The sequence below is a fragment of the Pseudophryne corroboree genome, chromosome 5 (assembly GCF_028390025.1).
Source record: "Pseudophryne corroboree isolate aPseCor3 chromosome 5, aPseCor3.hap2, whole genome shotgun sequence".
Taxonomy (NCBI): domain Eukaryota; kingdom Metazoa; phylum Chordata; class Amphibia; order Anura; family Myobatrachidae; genus Pseudophryne; species Pseudophryne corroboree.
The window spans coordinates 398,972,005-398,993,356 of record NC_086448.1 but is presented as its reverse complement, the minus strand read 5'-3'; the positions used below and the strand labels follow the sequence as shown (position 1 = coordinate 398,993,356).

Sequence of the window (21,352 nt, the reverse complement as noted above, 5' to 3'; positions counted from 1 at the left end):
AAAAATGGAGAACAAAAATTTGAAGGGTAAAATAGGGAAAGATCAAGATCCACTTCCACCTAGTGCTGAAGCTGCTGCCACTAGTCATGGCAGAGAGAATTAAATGCCATCTCTTTGGGAGACTCCAATACCCCTTTTTGTGGACATTACTAAAGGGAGAACCACCACATTAATGCGCCGGATAAGGAGAACACGTCGGACCCCTGCTAGGTGGAATACCCGGCAGAAACACCACAAGGGAATTTGTTAATTATTCTTCTCCAGATTGGATGCTACAATATCCACATATTTGTTTGTCCTGCAGGACTTATCCTTATTTCAACCAGCACCGGTTGCTTGTACCGGCATTTGCATGTCACTGGCAAGACTGACGAGTCCTCTCCTAACTGGGATTCCTCCGATGGATCCTTGAGTGGAACGCCTACTGCTGCTGGCGCTGCTGCTGTTGTTGCTGCTCGGAGTCGATCGTCATCCCAGAGGGGAAGTCGGAAGACCACTTTTACTACTTCCATTAAGCAACTAACTGTCCAACAGTCCTTTGCGAGGAAGATTAAATATCACAGCAGTCATCCTGTTGCAAAGTGGATAACTCAGGCCTTGACAACTATGTTGGTGTTAGACGTGCGTCCGGTATCCACCATTAGTTCACAGGAACTTAGAGAATTGCTTGAGGTAGTGTGTCCTCGGTACCAAATCCCATCTAGGTTCCACTTCTCTAGGCAGGCGATACCGAGAATGCACACAGACGTCAGAACAAGTGTCCTCAGTGTCCTAAAAAATGCAGTTGTACCCACTGTCCATTTAACCACGGCCATGTGGACAAGTGGAGCAGGGCAGACTAAGGACTGTGACAGCCTACTGGGTAGATGTATTGCCTCCCGCAGCAACAACAGCGGCGGTACCAGTAGCAGCATCTCGCAAAAGCCAACTTGTTCCTAGGCAGGCTACGCTTTGTATCACCGCTTTCCATAAGAGGCACAAAGCTGACAACCTCTTACGGAAACTGAGGAACATCATCGCAGAATGGCTTACCCCAATTGGACTCTCCTGGGGATTTGTGATATCGGACAACGCCACCTATATTGTGCGGGCATTACATGTGGGCAAATTCCAGCACGTCCCATGTTTTGCACATACAATTAATTTTGTGGTGCATAATTTTTTTTTTTAACGACAGGGGCGTGCAGGAGATGCTGTCGGTGGCACGAAAAATTGCGGGACACTTTCGGCATTCAGCTACCGCGTGCCGAAGACTGGAGCGCCAGCAAACACTCCTGAACATGCCCTGCCATCAGCTGAAGCAAGAGGTGGTAACGAGGTGGAATTCAACCCTCTATATGCTTCAGAGGATGGAGGAGCAGCAAAAGGCATTCAAGCCTATACATCTGCCTACGATATAGGCAAAGGAGGCGGAATGCACCTGACTCAAGCGCAGTGGAGAATGATTTCCATGTTATGCAAGGTTCTGCAACCCTTTGAACTTGCCACACGTGAAGTCAGTTCAGACACTGCCAGCCAGTGTCGGGTCATTCCCCTCATCAGGCTTTTGCAGAAGCAGCTGGAGAGATTGAAGGAGGAGCTAAAACGGAGCAGTTCCGCTAGGCATGTGGGACTTGTGGATGGAGCCCTTCATTCGCTTAACCAGGATTCACGGGTGGTCAATCTGTTGAAATCAGAGCACTACATTTTGGCCACCGTGCTCGATCCTAGGTTTAAAGCCTACATTGTATTTTTCTTTCCGGCAGATACAAGTCTGCAGATGTTCAAAGACCTGCTGTTGAGACAATTGTCAAGTCAAGCGGAATGTGACCCGCCAACAGCTCCTCCTTCATTTTCTACCGCCACTGGAGCTCCAGGAAAAGGCTAAAATTTCCAAACCAACCCGCTGGCGGTGATGCAGGGCAGTCAGGAGCATGTACTGACATCTGGTCCGACTGAAGGACCTGCCAACGATTGCTGACATGTCTACTGTCACTGCATATAATTCTGTCACCATTGAAAGAATGTTGGAGGATTACATGAGTGACAGCATCCAAGTAGGCATGTCAGACAGTCCGTACTTATACTGGCAGGAAAAAGAGGCAATTTGGAGGCCCTTGCACAAACTGGCTTTATTTTACCTAAGTTGCCCCCCTCCAGTGTGTACTCCGAAAGAGTGTTTAGTTCAGCCGGTCACCTTGTCAGTGATCGGCGTAGGAGATTACTTCCAGAAAATGTGGAGAAGAAGATGATCATCAAAATGAATTATAATCAATTCCTCCGTGGAGACATTTACCAGTAATTGCCTCCAGAAAGTACACATGGACCTGTGATGGTGGATTCAAGTGGGGACAAATTAATACTCTGTGAGGAGAAGGATGTACACAGTTAAAGGGGTGAGGAATCTGAGGATGAGGATGAGGTGGACATCTTGCCTCTGCAGAGCCAGTTTGTGCTAGGAGAGATTGATTGCTTCTTTTTTGGTGGGGGCCACAGTCGTGTGGTAGACCCTGTTGCTGAAATGATTGGTTTGTTAAAGTGTGCATGTCCTGTTTATACAACATAAGGGTGAATGGGAGGGCACAAGGACAATTCCATTTTTTTATTTATCTTTGCATCATGTGCTGTTTGGGGAGTATTTTTTTAAGTGCCATCCTGTCTGACACTGCAGTGCCACTCCTAGATGGGCCAGGTGTTTGTGCCGGCCACTTGGGTCGCTTATCTTAGTTATCCAGCGACCTCGGTGCAAATTTTAGGACTAAAAATAATATTGTGAGGTGTTCAGTGTTCAGAATAGACTGGAAATGAGTGGAAATTATGGTTATTGGGCTTAATAATACTATAGGATCAAAATTACCCCCAAATTCTATGATTTTAGCTGTTTTTGAGGTTTTAAAAAAAAATCATCCGAATCCAAAACACATCCGAATCCGAAACCCAAAAGGGTGGTTTTGCCAAAACGCGTCCGAATCCAAAACATGACCGCGGACCTGAATCCAAAACCAAAACACGAAAAATGCCCGCTGCACATCTCTAGTTCCAACCATGCTGTACGAGAAGCATGGACTTCTGATGAGCATGCTGCTGAAGGGGTGGCAGTCGAGGAGGGAAGCCACAACACATTTGTCAAAGGAAATTGAGAAATCATACCATATTTCAGGAGGACCCACGTTTTAGGGAAATCCCCAGCAAACCATGCACCTATATGTGACAATAAACTCGCCAGTTGGTAGCAACGTAAATCAGGGAGGGCAAGTTCACCATCCAATTTGAACATTAAAAGAGTCCTATAGGCCAACCAAGGTTTTTTTTTTAACATTCCCTATATATTTGACAAAAGTGGAGCAGGACCATACCCAAAAAAGTATGTGTATGGTTCTAAATAAATAAAGTAATTTGGGGCGTAGGATAATTTTCAGTGCCGCAATACGGCCCATCCACAAGACAGACTGTAACATCCAGTCTGACATCAATGTGGTCATCCAAGATAAAAGAGGATGATAGTTACATACTGTAGGATCAGATCCGAAAGTCAGGCAGTGATTTGAAACCACAGGTACTTAAGGCTTCTATCCTGCCACATGTAGGAATACTCAGCTCAAATTTGTAGAAAATTATGGGGAAAATCGACCGGCAAGGCCTCCATTTTCGAGCTGGTAAACTTATAATAGGATATGTTAGAGTAAAGCTCAAACACCTTATGCAGATGTGGTAGTGATGAAGATTGGTTGGTAAGAAATGTCATCAGGAAACAGGCAGACTTTATAGGAAACTCCAAATAAAGTAGGGCTGAGGATGTTTGGATGAGTTATAATAGTCTCGGTCAGGGGTTTGATCGCTAGTGTGAAAATTAAGGGAGATAGTGGGCAACCTTGGTGAGTGCCATTGCATATAGAAAACAAAGAAAGAATGCCATTTGTGAAAACCCTGGCCGAGGGGTTAGAATATAGGGCCATAATCAAGGGCAAAGCATAGCCACTAAATCCAAATTTGCTAAGGACTACACTAAAATACCCCCAGTGGAGCCTGTCAAATGCTTTTTCAAGGAAATATGGAAAATGCCAATCGCACAGGATATTGTCTGTATCAGAATATAAAGTAAGAAAGAAAGGACCCCCTTATTTTATGTCAACTTACTGTATACCAGTCTTGTAACATGGGGCGTGATACCACTTAACATATAGTAATACATATGCAACACAGAAGAAAAAAGATTGGAGGAATAAAAAATTTACTTTTATTAATGTATTTAATTATTTTTTTTTAAACTGTGAAGTTCTGAGAAAGTGATGTAAAATGTACTGTGTATGAGAATGCCAATGCACATACAGTATCAGCTCTCTTCAATGACTTGCATTCAGGGACTCAGATGTTTCTGCATTATTATAATGTATAATTACAATTTCCTTTAATGTAAAGTATGGTAATTTTACCCCTAAATTTGGGGTGCAGTGCTAATAAGCCAGTCAGATAGCAATATAGTTTCCTATAGGTTCTGCGTCACTTTCACTGGTAGATATATATAAAATGTGTGAGACCGTCTGATGAGTCAATGTTGAATGGATTGGAATACCAGAGAAAAATAGGGCACTCTGAATTATGTCTGTCTCATTTTATGAGCTGAAAGTTTCTCATTGTGCTTCTGTGAGTGTCCCTTAATTTCATACATTGGTGTTTCTTTTCAACATGATACAGTATATTAGATCAGAGTCCATTGTGATAATACTGTGTTGTTACAGTTTGACCATTTTTAGGGTATTGTTACAATATAACCAATTCTGGGGGATAGATGTTTGTATGGGCTATCCTATTGCTGGATTATGTAACTGCAGTTCACACTCAGCATGTCATAATCCGTAATATACGGTGACAAAATTCCATATAGGATGTTCAGTTTGCTGTCTTTATGCAGATTATATTGATATGAGCAAGATCTATCCTATTGTATAAGGATATCCCACACAATGCAGTAGCATGTCACACTGCACTTACAAGGGCATAGATCAGGTGCACAATGTCATTCTATGAGTTAATACATTTATCAACAGAGAGAGTGCACTGGTAGCGCTTACACAATGCGTAGAAGCCGGTGCATGCTTCGCAGAGTCTGCTTCGTCAGGGCAGACAGATTATAATTATACATTATAATAAGAACCAATAACATCTGAGTCCATGAATGTAAGTCATTGAAGAGAGCTGATACTGTAGGTGCATTGGCATTCTCACATACAATACATTTTATATCACAATTTCCTACTTTCTCACCTTCTCTTTCACAATTTAAAAAAACTTTTCAAATAATTTTTATTTCTAGGTGCACCACATGAAGACCAATCTTTTTTCCTCTGTGTTGCAAATGTGTTCAGCATCCAACAACAATTGTAGTAGGAGTTAATTAGAGTCAGATAAGGCATCAATAGTATTGAAGATTTGCCTACTGTTCGTGCCTTTCTGTACCATGCTTACCTGGTCCTGGTGTATAAGGGAAGGCAGGAAGGGGTTGAGTCTGGTAGTGATGAGCTTAGCATAAATTTTGACATTATTATTGAGCAAAGATACTGGATGATAGTTGGCTAATATAAAAGAGTTATTCCCAAGTGTAGAAAATGCCACTATGCTTGCCTCCAACATTTCTGTGGGGAAGGAGCCGTGTTCCAATGCCTCGTTGAATGCCTGTGTTAACAATGGTGTCATGACATCTTTAAAGCATAAAATCTATTGATATAGCCATTAGGACGCGGGGCCTTTTTCTAAGGGAGGGGGTCTATGGCTGTTGATATCTCCTCCTTGGTCCAAGGATGAACCAAGGATTGTAAAGCAAGTAGATGGATATTACTAAGACATTTTTCTATGACATCAGGAATAGGTTGGGGACCTGAATTATACAATGCTAATTAATATTGAGCGAAACCATTGCTCAGAAGAGTCTGTGTTTTTGGACCCTCGTATGGAAGTAATAGACCTAATTCATTCCCTTGCCAATTTACCCCGCAGCTTCCTGGCAAGCATTCTCCCCGCCCTATCACCCTGGACATAGTTAAAAAAAAAAAGAGCTGCTTGAATCTCCTTCAAAGACCGAACATTCCAGTCTTCACACACCTTAAGAAGTTCATGATAGAGCCTGCCGTTAGACAGCGTCCGTTTATGTCTAGACTCCAGATCCACCAGGCAAGTCTCCAGCTCAAAGCGGCGGTCCTGAGCACCTTTACGGATTCAGGCTGCTGCTTGAATTGCCGAACCTTTTTTTATAATAAGTAATTTTTATTCACAGCAATTTATTGTATACAGATATCACATGAATCGCATGACAACAGATACAGCACACAATCATACTACATCAGTATGAAACCGATACAGAACATAACCACATATAGCTGTATATATAAAAAAAAAAAAAAGTTAATATAAAGCCACACATATAATATAAAGAAGTAGCAACATCTGTAAGCATGGTATGAGACAACATGACATTTTTTTTTATATATTATCCCATTAATCCAGCATATGCAAGTAACTAACAATCCTAAATAAATTCACGAAAAACAAACATAAATCAAAACAAGCAAAAAGGAAAGAAGAAAGGAAAACAAAACTATCAACAAATGAAGGAGAATAAGAAAGAGTGAACGTGAAGTAGCATAGGGGACCAAATTTTCTTGAATTTAGATATAGCATTGTTTTTCATATATATATATATATATATATATATATATATATAATCGGTCCTTGAGAATAGTATCATATTCACCAGGGTCTTAAAAGCAGATATCGAAGGACAGGTAGGAGCCATCCATAGTCTCACAATACACACCTTAGCCAAGGCGCATAAATTGCGAGCATACATACCTTCCCACCTGGACATGGATTCAAGGCACCCCACTCCCAAAAGACAAAACCGTGGAGTAAGCACAGTTCCAGGTATCCCCGCCCGCTCCAGAACCGACCTGATCCCAGTCCAAAATGCCCGCAGCGATGGGCAGTCCCACACAAGGTGCCAAAAAGAACCCCAGCAATCCCACACTTAGGGCAAACATCCAAGTGGCCAGCCCCAAACCTACCCAATCTAGCCGGTCATGTAAGTTCTATGTAAAAGAAAGAGCTGTATCTGTTGAAATCTAGGGGACTTAGTGACCATACTCGGGTATTCCAGGGCAATTTCCCAGTCTTCAGAATCTATGGGGCCCAAATCACCATCCCATTTCTCACGGAGACGAGAAAGTGGGTCAGTGTGAAGTTTAGTTAGGAGGTATGAGTAGGTGAAAGAAATCGCCTTAACTCGACCCAGTTTACTTACAAAGGTCTTAATGGGAACTGGGAGGATTACCAGGGGTGAAGTCTTAAACTGGGACTGTAGGGCATGCCGAAGTCGTAGGTATCTATAAAAGTATGAATTAAATCAAACTCATCTTTCAATTGCTGAAAAGACTTTAAAATGCCACCACTATACAGCTGGGATATGGTAACTATTGACCTAGAAGCCCAAACCTCTCTACCCTCAAGAGTTTTCAATTTAGGGAGCCAAGCAGAGTACCGGAGGGGAGTATCCGGTTCCAGGCCATCAAAACCAAGAACCCGCATGGCTCACCAAATCTTTGCAGCCTGAAAGACAATGGGAGGTGAAAACCGAGATATATGCCCGCTCAGAAGGACCTGTGTGGGAGAGAGTCCTGGATAGTAGCATTGGGGAAACACCCAGTGTAGCGAGCCAACATCACCACCCTGCACCCAGGTACTAATGTGTGACAGCTGAGCGGCGTAAAAATACAAATTGAAAATTAGGCAAAGCCGATCCACCATCAACTTTTTGTCTGGTGAGAATATTCAACAGTATTCTAGGTCTCTTATTGGCCCATATCAAAGACGATAAGATACTATTCAATTTCCTAAAGAATTTCGGTAAAATATATACCGGAGATTGCAAAATAATATACAACATTTTTGGTAGCAATATCATTTTGATGAGGCTAACTCTGCCGGTCACCGTTAACGGGAGTTTACTCCAAGATTTTGATTTACGTGTAATCTGTTGCACGAGTGGGTCAAGGTTTAGAGGTATGAAGTCAGAAGGATTATTCGTAATTTGGATATCTAGGTATTTAAATTGGTCTGTCCAAAAAAGTGGCAAAGACATTTTTGGAATATTGGGAGGGTTGGGCATAATAAACGACTTAGTCCAGTTGATATGAAAGCCAGAGAAGCTGCCAAAGTCCTCCATGACCTGTAATACAATGGGAATAGATGTGGCATAGTCATGCAGAAACAACAACAGGTCATCTGCATAAAGGGCAGTCTTGTCCATCCGAGGGCCTGTAGCAATACCTACAGTGTCAGGATGCGATTGTATTAAACAAGCCAAAGGCTCGATAGCTATGACAAACAATATGGGGGAGAGGCGGCATCCCTGTCTGGTGCCACGGGACAGATTAAAAGAGGAGGAAATATATCCGTTTACTGAGATCCTGGCACTTGGACTTTGGTATAGCAGTTTAGTCCATTGTATATAGTTAGGGCCGAAGCCCATACATCTCATGACTTCCCACAGATACGACCACTCAATGCTATCAAAAGCCTTGGCCGCATCCAACGAGACCACGACCGAGTCTGAGGGATAGTCGTGCGGGGATTGCAGTATGGTGTTCAATCTGCGCAAGCTGGTAGATGAGGACATACCAGGCATAAAGCCGGATTGATCCTGGTGAATTATAGAGGAGATAACTGTGTTAATCCGAAACACCAACATTTTTGCCAGGATTTTAGCATCGGTGAGAATGAAAGAGATTGGCCTGTAGGAATCTAAGATCCTGGGGTCCTTATCAGGTTTCAACAGGAGTATAATAATAGCCTCAGACATGGAGGGGGAAAGTTGATTGCTAGCAAATAAATCTAAAAATAAAGCATGTAACCTGGGGCTAAAAAAAATATATGTGTTGTTTGTATATTTCATTGGGGAGTCCATCAGATCCCGGGGATTTACCATTAGGAGACAAAGCCAGTGCTGCAGTCACCTCATCTAAGGTAATAGGGGTGTCTAGGAAGGCACAATCATCAGGAGAGTTTGGGGAGGGATATACTTTCCACGTATTGACGTAGGTCTGTGTCGGAGCAAGCCAGCCGAGACCTATACACATTCTCGTCATAGGAGAAGAACAGCTGCGCAATGTCAGGCGTGGTTTTCAACAATGGTGGCGTCAGGACCAAACGCTTGTGGAATTATATTCCCAGGTCGGTCATAATAAACTAAATGAGCCAAGAAGCTGCCAAGTCTATCCGCTTGCATGTATAAATTAGTGGCTCGAAATAAAAGAGAACATGAGTTGGCATCCGCAAGATGGGTTAACCATGCCGACTGAGCTGTCAACCAGTGTGTTTTAAGCACAGGGGTGCCGTCTGTAAAGTATCGAATCTCCAGATCCCTAAAGTCAGATTCAAGGGTATTCTCTTTTTCTCTATTGGACATTTTATGGGCAGCTATCCGTCCAAGCAACATGCCTCGTAAAAAAGCCTTGAACACTGGGGCCGATCCTACATAATCTGCAAAGTATCCCTTCCACTGAGATTCAAGGTCTGAACAGTCACCCAACTGGACCAGCCAAGATGGGTGTAATTTTCAATAGGACTGTCCCATCTGGTACTCCACATTAAGTGACATCATCATAGGTGAATGATCAGATACACCTCTAGCCTCGTAATGAAATTTTAGGCAACAGTGCAGGGGAAACCAGGATCAGGTCAATTCTTGAGAAGGAACTATGCGTGCTAGAAAAACAAGAAAATTGCTGAAGCGTAGGAAATTGAGTACTCTAGACATCCACCCACTGAGAGACTACACCTGAAATTTAGTTGGGCCACCACCCACCCCGGGTACAGGAGGAGACTTCCACCGATCCAGAGAGACACGAAGAACATTATTGAAATCCCCTAAACAGATAACAGGGGTGGAAGGGGAAGAGGCAATAAACGAGGCGGCCTTTTGCAAAACTTCATAATAGAACGGATGAGGTACATAAACAAACAAAAGAAAAAAGGGCTGGGAACTCAGTTTACATTCAATAAATGCATATCTACCATACGGGTCAGTGGCAACCGTAAGTAACTCAAATTGCACCGTTTTTTTTAATCAAAACCGACACTCCACGAGTGAAGGAGGAGTGGTAGGCCCACCCCACCCAGGGTCTGCGGAGCGACAGCAGTCTGGTTCCATCTAAATGGGTCTCACTTAATCAAACTATGTCAGGGCCATATTTCCCAATCATTATAAGTACTAGGGAACGTTTTATTTTATTTTTTTCAAACTATTTTTATTATAATCTCACACCATACAAAGTAGAGATGCAGCATTTCGAGACATAGAATATACAGTTGGCATTGTATAACATGATATACAGTACATAGAGTCATCTTGTCGAAAGACCGGAAGACAAAAATTATTCAGTCTCACATCATATCAGGCAGAGATCAAAACGTATTTTCAAACTTTTCCTCACATAAAACCTTTATACATTCCAAGAAAGGGAACATATACATAACTAGTGAGATCAGGGAATTTATAATGTGTTTTAATTATCGAAGCGGAGAAAACTAAAGATAAAAATGGATAGATCAGATATTGGTTCCCCCCCAGCAAAGGTATATCACCTTAAAATTCCCTGAATATAAACACAGTATCTAAAACATAATAAAATAACTTAACATGTAGTGCCTGCCGTGGGTCACGAGCCGTCGATCCGTCCATAGAACAATCTCCCAAATCGGGGGTCTATATTCCCAATCAACCCGGCAGATAACAGAATATAGAAGGGAGTGGAGGAGGGATCCAGAAAAAGAGGAGGAGGGTAAAGTAATCAAATGTCCAGGGGGTTAGGGTGGTCTATAGTGTGAAGGAGATACCATGAGGTAGATTGAAAGCATTTTTCAATGGCTTGTTTAGTATATAAGGGAAGTGTCAAAATGAAGGTGTCCCAGCACTGGAACAAAGCAGGGGTGAGCCTTTCCTTATGGAGAGATGCCTCCAGCCAGTCCATGGTGAATAAAAAAAATAGTCGAGGTCAACATCGAGAGATTGGGAGGTATGTTGTGGATCCACTGCTGTAAGATTGCCTTCCTGCCAGCCGCTGATAATATCATAAGCAGTTTTTTGTTCGACCTAGGGATGTCTGGCTGGTCAGTTAAACATCCAAACAATGCCCAAGAAATAGTGCAACTAAAAGATATGCCTAAAGACGTAGTTCCGTATTGATGTACCTCATGCCAAAACCGTGACACCAGAGCGCAGTCCCAGAAGCAATGGAAGAGATCGGCTCCATCCATTAAGCATTTAGTGCATTTAGTGTCTTCTGAGATGCCCATTAAAAAATGGCGCTTGGGTGAGATATATGCCCTATGGAGCATTTTATAGGCCATTTCTTGGTAGGAGCTTGCAGGAATAAGCTTCAGGGTCAGCTGAAAGTGACTCAAGAGGGAGTCAGGGGTGACCGTTGAGATGTGGGAGGACCATTGGGACAGTTCTGGAAGGTCTGTGTCTGGAATAATTTTAATACGAATATGTGTATAGATGGTTGATATAGAGTAGCAGGATGATTGGAGAAGTGTGTCTAGAGAATTAAGAAAGTCGACACCTGTCAATTTAGATAATACAGTTTTAAGATAGTGTATTGCCTGGAAATAGGCGAACTCGTGATGAGGAAGCAGACCATATTTCTCTCTTGCCTCCGTGAAAGACAGCGGGATGCGAGAGGAGTTAAGCAGGGTGCGCAGGTTGCGGATACCAAGAGAATACCAGGTAGTGAAGGGCTGTAGAGCCTCTCCCTCCTGAAACTCCAGGTTACTGATAAAGGGTAATGAAAGTGAATAGAGAAATTGAAGTTTGAGAGATTTCCTCGCCATTTTCCACGCCTGTATTATGGGAAGTAACAACAAATTAGACGTAACATGTAAGGCCAATTTGGAGGGTCTGGCATGGAGAAGATAACTGAGGGACAAGGGAGCGCAAAGCTGAGAATCTAGACTGGTATCCGTGTAATAATTATTATCTCCAAGCCAATCCATTGCAATGCGGAGGAGGCATGCAAGATTGTATTGTTTAATATCAGGTAGGTTAATTCCACCTCTAGGTATCGCCTGGGATAATTTTTTCATGCTAATCCTTGGGCGCTTACCAGCCCAGATGAATCTGGAAATAGAGGCATTCAGAGAAGATAAATCCGACTTAGACAGTAATAAAGGGGTCATCTGTAAAACATAAAGAAGCTTTGGAAAGCTGGTCATTTTAAACAGGTTGCATCTCCCCAGCAAATTAAGAGGGAGGGATTGGCAAAGATCAAGTTCGGTTCTAATCCTGCGTAAGGACCGGGGTGATATTAAGCCTATATAGGTGGCAAGGATGAGCAGGGAGTGTGACACCTAAATAGACAATATGGGTATCCGCCCATTTAAAGGGGAAGGTGTTCCCCCAACCCAGTCTCGCCTGTCCATACATGGCCAGTGCCTCCGACTTACCATAGTTAATAGAAAACCCTGCGAAAGAGGAAAAGCGATCAATCATGGCAATTAGCTGCGGGATTGTGTGGTGAGGGTCCGACATAAAAAGGAGAAGGTCGTCAGCGAATGCCATAACTTTTAATTCCTGTGTGCCTATGGCAATGCCCCTATAGTTCTGGTGTGACAGGATATGGCGTATAAGGGGTTCCAGTGCTAAATCAAAAAGAAGGGGAGATAAGGGGCATCCTTGCCTAGTGCCTCTTTCCAATGTGAAGGATGGAGATGTCACATTGTTGACTAAGACCTGCGCTACTGATCTTAGTCAACACTGGTACTGGTACTAAGTTACAGAACACTGCACCAAAACCCTGGTGGGCGAGCACTCTAGACAGATGAGGCCAGGCAATTTTATCAAATGCCTTCTCCGCGTCTAAATTTATAATGATGTTATTTTTGGCCTGATTGAAGCGGGTGTAAGATATCGCGGTCAGGGCTGCCCGCACTCCTCGTGTGGACTGTCTACCCTTGACAAATCCCATCTGCGCGGGCGAGATAAGACGGGGTAGGCAGGCTTGCAGCCTATTAGCTATGATTTTAGTCAAGATTTTAAAGTCCTGATTAAGGAGTGAGATGGGGCGGTATGATCCTACCTGGGTAGGATCTTTACCAGGTTTTGCAAGCACGATGAGCTTTGCTTCGTTAAAACAAAGGAGAGTCTCCCCTGTTGTAAGGATATGATTGTATAATCGTGTTAATATGGGGATGACATCAGCGTCCAGCATCTTATAGAATTCGGCACTAAAGCCGTCAGGGCCAGGACTTTTCCCATTGGGGAGGGACTTAATAGTGGCTCGAACCTCATCATCAGTTATAGGAGCGTCTAACAAGTCTCTTTCCTCCGACACAAGCCGCGGCAACTGCGCCTCATCCAGGAATAATTGACCATCAGTCGCGTTGTCAATATCTGCAGTATATAAGCACTTGTAGAAACACATGAAAGCCGAGCATATGTCAGTGGGATCAGAAAGAACAATTCCAGAACTGTGCAACGAATCAACCCACGTTTTGTTCCTGGGCCCCCTAACCAAGTTGGCCAAGAGCTTACCGGACTTATTCCCCCACCTATGAAACCTATTCCTGCCATAGTCATGGCTGATCTGGGCCTGTTCAGTGAGAAAGGTATCATAAATTTGTTTTGCCATGAGGTACGTTTCTCTATGAGTAGGGCTATCGCATTGTTTGTAGGTGCGATAAGCAAGTGTAAGAGCTGCACTAAGTTCCTGCAATTTTGTGTTGAATTTCTTACGCTTAGAATTAATATAGGAAATTATATGGCCTCGAAGGACCGCCTTAGAGGCCCCCCAGAAAAGCGGAGTGTCAGATTCCTGATCCAGGTTATCAGTAATATAATTATGCCAGGTGTGTCTAAGATGTAATAAGAAATCCTCAGAGTGCATGAGATATGCTGGGAATCTCCAACATTTGGATATACTCTGGGGCAGGGCCAAATGTAGGGACAAGGTTATGGGGGCGTGGTCCGATATAATAATATCCTTAATTGAGGTGTGGGATACTTTAAAAAAAAGATGTTTAGATAAAAAGAGGTAATCGATGCGAGAGTGAGTGGAGTGTGGGTGTGAGTAAAAAGAGTAATCTCGTTGAAGGGGGTGATGTATAGGCCAAGGGTCTAGTAAAGTAAGTTGAGAACAAAGAGAGGAGAGAAGAGTAGAAGAGGGCCCGGGTCTCTTGGTACTCACCCCTGACCTATCCATGGACGGATCAACGACCGTGTTGAAATCTCCCCCTAGGATTAAGTTTTGGCCGCCCCAGGACAAAACTCTCTGAAGGACATCTGCAAAAAAGAGATTGTTAGAACCAGTAGGTGCATATAAATTCAACAAGGTATATACCATATTATCAATAGAGACATCTAGGAGGATAAATCTGCCCTCGGGATCAATATACCTTTTAAGGATTGATAATTGAAGATTCCTATGAAAGAGAATGGCGACACCTCTGGTTTTATTGGTGTAAGGAGCAGATACGCATTCCCCAATCCAAGGGGCCCTCAATGACATAGGGGAATTATGTAGCCAGTGTGTCTCTTGGAGGAACACGACTTGAGGGGATAAGCGGGAGAGATGGGCGACCACCTTTTTGCGCTTAATGGGACTATTGAGGCCCTCCACATTCCAAGAAACTATATTAAAATCAAAAAGTGGGGCTGTCACCGGGGTTGGGGGTTGAGAAACAGCACGGTCAGCCATGCTATCCCACCCCCGCAGATGAAGAATAGAATATCAAAATCATATAGGTAAAACGGTGCCCCCCCCCCCCCTGTCCCAGTGAGCAAGGAGGGGCTAACCCATGGAGGACCGAGACACACCATCCCAGCAGGCAGAACAGACAAACAGACAAACAAAAACATCAAACTAACAAACATGAAACAATGAGAGGCGGAGCCTCCAGCATGCGTAGATAGCATGCCTATATCATATCCCGAACACTGTGCGACCTACTAATCATAGCAATTGTACAGACAGGCAAACTTTAAGTAAGGGTGAATAGTCAAGTGTCAGGGTGAGCGAAATGGGTCTTTGCTTCCAACGGATCATCAAAGAAGCATGGTTTTCCATTGACAAAGACACATAGATGACCCGTGTATAACAGTGAGAACCTGATGTTGTCCTCAAACAGTCGTTTGCATATCGGGGCGAACTCTTTGCGTCTGTTGGCGACATGAGTGGAGAAGTCCTGGAAAATAAGTAACCTTTCTCCTTTGTAGAGGAGATTCTCTGACTTTCGGTAGTGGTCCAAGAGCTTGGCTTTATCCGCGTAGTTTAGAATCCGCAGAATAACAGGCCTAGGACGTCCAGCAGAGTCTCTGCGTTCAGGGCCAATCCTATGAGCCCTTTCAATGGCCAATGGTGAGCCTTGAAGGCCTATATCTAGCTTTTCAGGCAGCCAGGTGGATAGAAGGTCTAGCATCGCGGGGCCCTTCACCGACTCCGGGATGCCCACCACCCTCAGGTTGTTTCGACGGCTCCGATTCTCTAAGTCGTTGAGCTTTTCAGTGAGGCCTTTAATTTCTGTGGTCTGGGTCTTTATAGTGGACTGTGCGGCTTGTAGATCATCCTCCAACGTTGAAACCCTCTGCTCGACTTCATCTAAACGGCTATTATGTTGAGTCAGCTGGGTCAAGGTGGAATCAATGGCTTCTTTGAGGCCCGCCAGTTTTTCATCTAGGAGAGGCCCAAGAACCGCAGCAATGTCAGTGGGTTTCATTTTAGGCTGCTTAGTAGCCGTAGCGCTAGTGCGTTTTCTTTGGGATCGAGACCGGGTGGTGGAGCAATCGGAATCAGAAGAATTTCTATGGGATGTGTCCTTACGTGCGTCTGAAGCAAGGCCAGATGAGGACATTGGGGTGGACACCAGGAACTTCTCTATATGAGGTCGCTAGAGATGGATTTGTATAGCAGAAATAGTAAGGGGCGCAGAGAGTAGTTTAATGAGGGTTACATCAGTGTAGGGGAGAGACTGAAAAGTTACATTGCTATGAAAATGACAGGCATGTCAGGGTGTTGCAGAGCAAAGTTGCAAGAAACAACGTGTCGGAGGTGTCACAGCGTGATGCTCCAGAATATCACCACAGTGCGATATATATGCCAAAGGGCTCTAGGTGAGATAGCAGGAACGAAGCATCCACAGCAACGAGTCCGCAGCCTTGGGGCACAGCAGATGGCGACAGGGTTGTTGAGATATCACACCTGTTGTCTTAGGGCTCAATATAGTGATCCTCCTCCGGCTGTCAGGCATCCAGCAGAAATCAGGTAGGAGACATGAGGATATGCAGGAATTATAGAAATAGGTGTGCAGCAGCAGCCAGCCCTTTCTGGGTAGCACATATCCAGTGGGGTATGTAGGACACAGCTTGTCAGATGAAGCGGCTAGCAACACTGGGGGTGCGAGCAGTCATACCTAATCGCGATGAGTCTGAAGGTCCAATGGCCCAGTCGCCTAATTGAGGTCCCGGCTGCGGTATGTGGAGCAGGCCGCAATCCACGGGAACATCCACGCTGTTCCCCGATTCCGCGGCTCCACTCCGGTCACATCAGAAGGTAGTAGGAAGGTTGTGTGGGGGGTGACAGGCCCAGGTATCCGGCTAGGGAAGCGAAGTCCAAGACGCGAGCCGAACGCGGGTCACTTCCGGTCCGGGCCTCTTCTCAGCCTCTCCTCTCTCTCTTCTCTTCTCTCCTCGACTCTGCGGCTCCACTCCGCTCACTGCAAGGGGTGGCTGGAGAGGTATGCGGGGGGCAACAGGGCTATGTGTCCGGCGAGGGAAGCGCCGGACCAGACACGTACCATACGCGGGTCACTTCGGGTCTAAGCCCACTCTCAGCGTGAGGTCCCGGCTTTCCCCCCGGCACAGGCCGCAACCCGCACGGACCTGTAAAAGGCCCGCCGGCTCCGCAGCAGGCACCAGGGGGGTCCACACTGCAGCAGGGGTGGTGGTGGAGACTGTATAGCGCCGAGCAGGAGACAGGGAAGCCCAGGTTTATAACGGCGGCCAGGAGCTCTAAAACGGCACGTCTTCCCTGGTGTGCAGCTAGGCCACGCCCAGTCGGAACGTTTTATTTTATTGTTAACACAGCGGACATTCCAAGTCAAAAGTTTCAGGTCTAGCATTGCACTTGTAAAAGTATCTGACACATAACTGATAAATACAATATAGTATGGGTATGTCGACCCATCAGCAAAAGCAGACAAAGATATGGGCGCTTTAGTATGGCGAATATATAAAGGTCAACAGTACTCGGGAGAGAGACAGACAGAAATAAGAAAAAAACAAACAAACACAGATAGAACACGCATAACAACCCCCACCCCGTATATCTCCCCAAACTTTGGCATACTTGTATCCCTAACAACTCCCAAACCCTTAAAATCTAAATTCCCAAGAGAAACCTATACGTAAATGTAAATGACACTAAACACTGAATCCCGGAACCACCAAAGCAAGGGGGCTCCCCGAACTTATACTCGCATATCCTAGGCATAGAAGTTAGGAAATATCAATGTCGGAGGTCAATCTGCAGTCAGCTGGCGGGTGCCCGGACCATATCTGTCCAGCCAGGCAGCAGCCTCTCTAGGAGAATTAAATAATTTGGTTTCCCCGTCCGCTACCACACGAAGCCTGGATGGGAACAGCATAGCGTAGGAGAGATTCAGGTCCCAGAGACGATGCTTGATGGGCAGAAATTGGTCCCATTTTTTTTTTTGGACATCCGCAGCAAAGTCCAGAAATGCTGACACCATTCCTGAGCAGTGGGCCCTTCATGCGACCCAGACGAAGGACAGGGTCACGGTCTTTATAATGCAAGAATTTGGCAATAACAGTTTGTGGAGGAGCACCAGGAGGTAGAGGCCTAGAGGTTATCCTGTGGGCACATTCCACCGCGAACTGTGAGGTAAAGGAGTCCACGCCATACAGCTCTTTGAGCAATGATTCCAGAAAGTCTTGAAGATGTGACCCTTCCTTTTTCTCAGGCAGGCCAACAAACCGCACATTATTTCTATGTAGGTGTCCCTCCATGTCCAGGATCTTAGTTTGCAGCAATGAGACCTGCTGAGACACTGTGGAAATGGATTGTTTCAGAGGGCCAGAGAGATCCTCCAGTTGGAGACCCACATCTCGGCCTCGCCTACTCTCTCTCAGACATGCTGGACATGCTGTCTCAATAAAGAAAGATCACATTGCACCTTCTCCATTTGGTCGGATAAATGTTGTTCACTATTTGCTATAGCTTCAAAAACCTGTTGCAGGAGGGGGCGCAGAAGAACCTGAGTCGGCCCCGGATGGGGGATCAGGACGAGTGGAGGGGGATGATTTAGGAGATGACTGCACTTGCTGGCTGGTAGACTGACGAGTGTGCTGCTCCAATTTAGCCGCAGCCGCGCGCTGGCCGTCCTTTACCATCATAACCAAGGGTGAACCGGCAATCAGACAGATAAGGGAGTTCAGGCACTATCACAAAGTACAGGCACCGACAGGCTCAGGTGACACTCAGGTCCCAAATATTCAGTGTCAAGAAAGGCTTCAAAGTTCCAAATATTCAGTATCAATAAAGGCAGTAATGTCCCAAATATTCAGTATCAGGATAGGCAGAAAAGTCCCAGCTATCTATAGTCAGAAAAGGCAGTCAATAACAGATGTGCAGGAGATTAGAGCAGTGTGCCAAGAGAGCAAGCTCATCCGTCCAAGCAGACTTCCCAGGATTACAATTATGTGCAGTGCTGAGCTATTGAGGGAGCTGCTTCCAAGATGGCCGCCAGACCCACCTCCCCCCCCCCCCCCCCACCCCTTGTGCAGGGCAGCAGACCTTGAGCTCTGGAGACTTCGGGTGGCCAGGTGAGGGCTCACAGGGGCTTCAGTGGGTTACTCCACATCCTAGGGACCCGATGGCGCCGAACTCCGCTGCGGATTCACTGCCGCGGGAACCCGGGACCATGAGGCCGGAAGCAGGAAATCGAGGCCGGGGAGCCAGTAATGGCCTAGGCCTCAGCTCCGGGCGGCGGCCGCCGCAGTCAGGAAGCCAGCCAAGAGGGTAACAGGGGACGCCTGCTGCAGCCCAGATGGATAGGGGGCAATATGCAGCCTAATTGTGCCTCAGGAAGGGGCCCAGGATGGATAACAGGATCTATAGCCCGGGGAGCTCCAGGAACCTGCTGCCTACCCGCTTGCTGCCGTGGCCACCCCCCCGAACTACAACCTTTAGAGCACACCAATATGTTAAGCTAGAAGTTTCCTCAGGATGGTTGGTGTCTAAGTAAAGGGAAAGGGTCTTAGCAATAGTTTGTTTGGCCTCCAGATCCGATAAGAGATGATTCCAAGTCGCCAAGTATTGGAGGGGGATTGGCTAGATTGGTTTGGTCTCTATTGTGCAATGGAAACACGTTCTGTATCACACTTTGCCAATTGGCAGTCTGACAGACCATCATGAATGACATGAGAAGGCTTCCTGCCATAAATGGTAAAGTCTGGTTAGGAAGGAAGAATGTTTTGTTAAGTTTGATGTTGAAGAACATAACTAATGTTGCATAGAGTTGCGTAAATGTGGATTTAATATCAAGTTACCACATTGTTTAGGCAATACAGTGTATGCATGCATATTATACTTACATAATAATTTATTATTCTTTTTAATTACTATGAATTTTCTATTACTACTTTTCCAGGTCATCTGATCAAGACTCTCCGAGGTAAGTGACAAAATTTCCATATATATATATATATATATATATATGGGTTGGGGATGGAATCCCGGCGTCTGAGATCCCGAATTTGAGTATACCGACACTGGGATCTCGGCCGTCAGAATGCCGGTAGCGGGGTGAGCACTAGAAAGCCCCTTGCGGGCTCATTGCACTTGCCACTCTGTGGGTCCGGTGGCTTGCTGCACTTGCCACAGGTTTTATTCCCGCTCTATGGGTGTTGTGGACACCCACAAGTGGGAATAGCCCGGGCGCAGTTATCGGCATTCTCGGCGGTCGGGATCTCATTGTCGGTATTCTGTCCGCCGGGATCTCGACCGCCAGGATATTACCTTGTTCATTGTATAGAAACAGATCAGAAAGAGTTCTAAATTAAACATATATTAAAAAATATTAAATATACATACAGTGTCTGGAAATAATATTTAAGTCAGCAGATTTGTCTGTTTTATAAATGGCAAACAGATTGTTCCACATTGTATTTTTACTGCAAATCAGTAGGATCTTAAAGTAACTCATAATTCATCATTTGTCTGTGATGCACTATGATGTCCATTTATTTTTGTCTATAATTGGAAATTGGGTTATAAATGAGCAGTATATTGCAACAATGTCAAAAAGCTAGCATTTCACTTTATATGATGGTAGTCCATAGAGTTCTGTAATTCTTACACACTTGCTAGCATGATGTATAACTAGTTTAGGCATTAAAGATTGAACCACACTACAGATGTGTGCTCAAATACCTACAGTGCATGTGGAAAGTGTTCACAGCTCTTCACTTTTTCCACATTTTGTTATGTTATAACCTTATTCCAGAATTGTTATAAATTAATTTTTTCCCCCAAAATTCTACACACAATGGGCCTAATTCAGATCTAATTGCAGCAGCAAATTTGTTAGATAATGGGCAAAACCATGTGCACTGCATGGGGGAAGGGGGGGGGGGGGGAAGATATAACATGCAGAGCGAGTTAGATTTGGGTGGGTTATTTTGTTTCTGTCCAGGGTAAATACTGGCTGCTTTATTTTTACACTTCAATTAAGATTTCAATTTTAATTCTGAGTTGATCGCAGCTTCAAATTTTTTAGCAATTGGGCAAAATCATGTGCACTGCAGGGGAGGCAGATATAACATGTGCAGAGAGAGATAGATTTGGGTGTGGTGTGTTCAATCTGCAATCTAAATTGCAGTGTAAAAATAAAGCAGCCAGTATTTACCCTGCATAGAAACAAAATAACCCACCCAAATCTAACGCTCTCTGCAAATGTTATATCTGTCCCCCCCTGCAGTGCACATGGTTTTGCCCAACTGCTAAAAAATTTCCTGCTGCGATCAACTTGGAATTACCCCCACGGGGCCTAATTCAGAGTTGATCGCAGCAGCAAATTTGTTAGCAGTTGGGCAAAACCATGTGCACTGGGTGTGGTGTGTTCAAACTGAAATCTAAATTGCAGTGTAAAAATAAAGCAGCCAGTATTTACTCTGCGCAGAAACAAAATAACCCACCCAAATCTAACTCTCTCTGCTGATGTTATATCTGCTCCCGCCCCCTCCCCTGCAGTGCACATGGTTTTGTCCAACTGCTAACAAATTTGCTGCTGCGATCACCTCTGAACTAGG

The 21,352-nt window shown here is 44.8% G+C and overlaps 1 protein-coding gene across 3 annotated transcripts in view; it reads left to right on the top strand.

Annotated features, from left to right (window-relative positions):
* Positions 1 to 21,352, top strand: part of PTPN3 (protein tyrosine phosphatase non-receptor type 3) — a 1,027,556-nt gene that overhangs the window by 601,449 nt on the left and 404,755 nt on the right. For all 3 annotated transcript variants that reach the window (XM_063922728.1, XM_063922729.1, XM_063922727.1), the window contains one exon: positions 19,693 to 19,716. In XM_063922728.1, the coding sequence (XP_063778798.1) occupies positions 19,693 to 19,716 (24 nt within the window). The remainder of the gene's footprint in view (positions 1 to 19,692; positions 19,717 to 21,352) is intronic.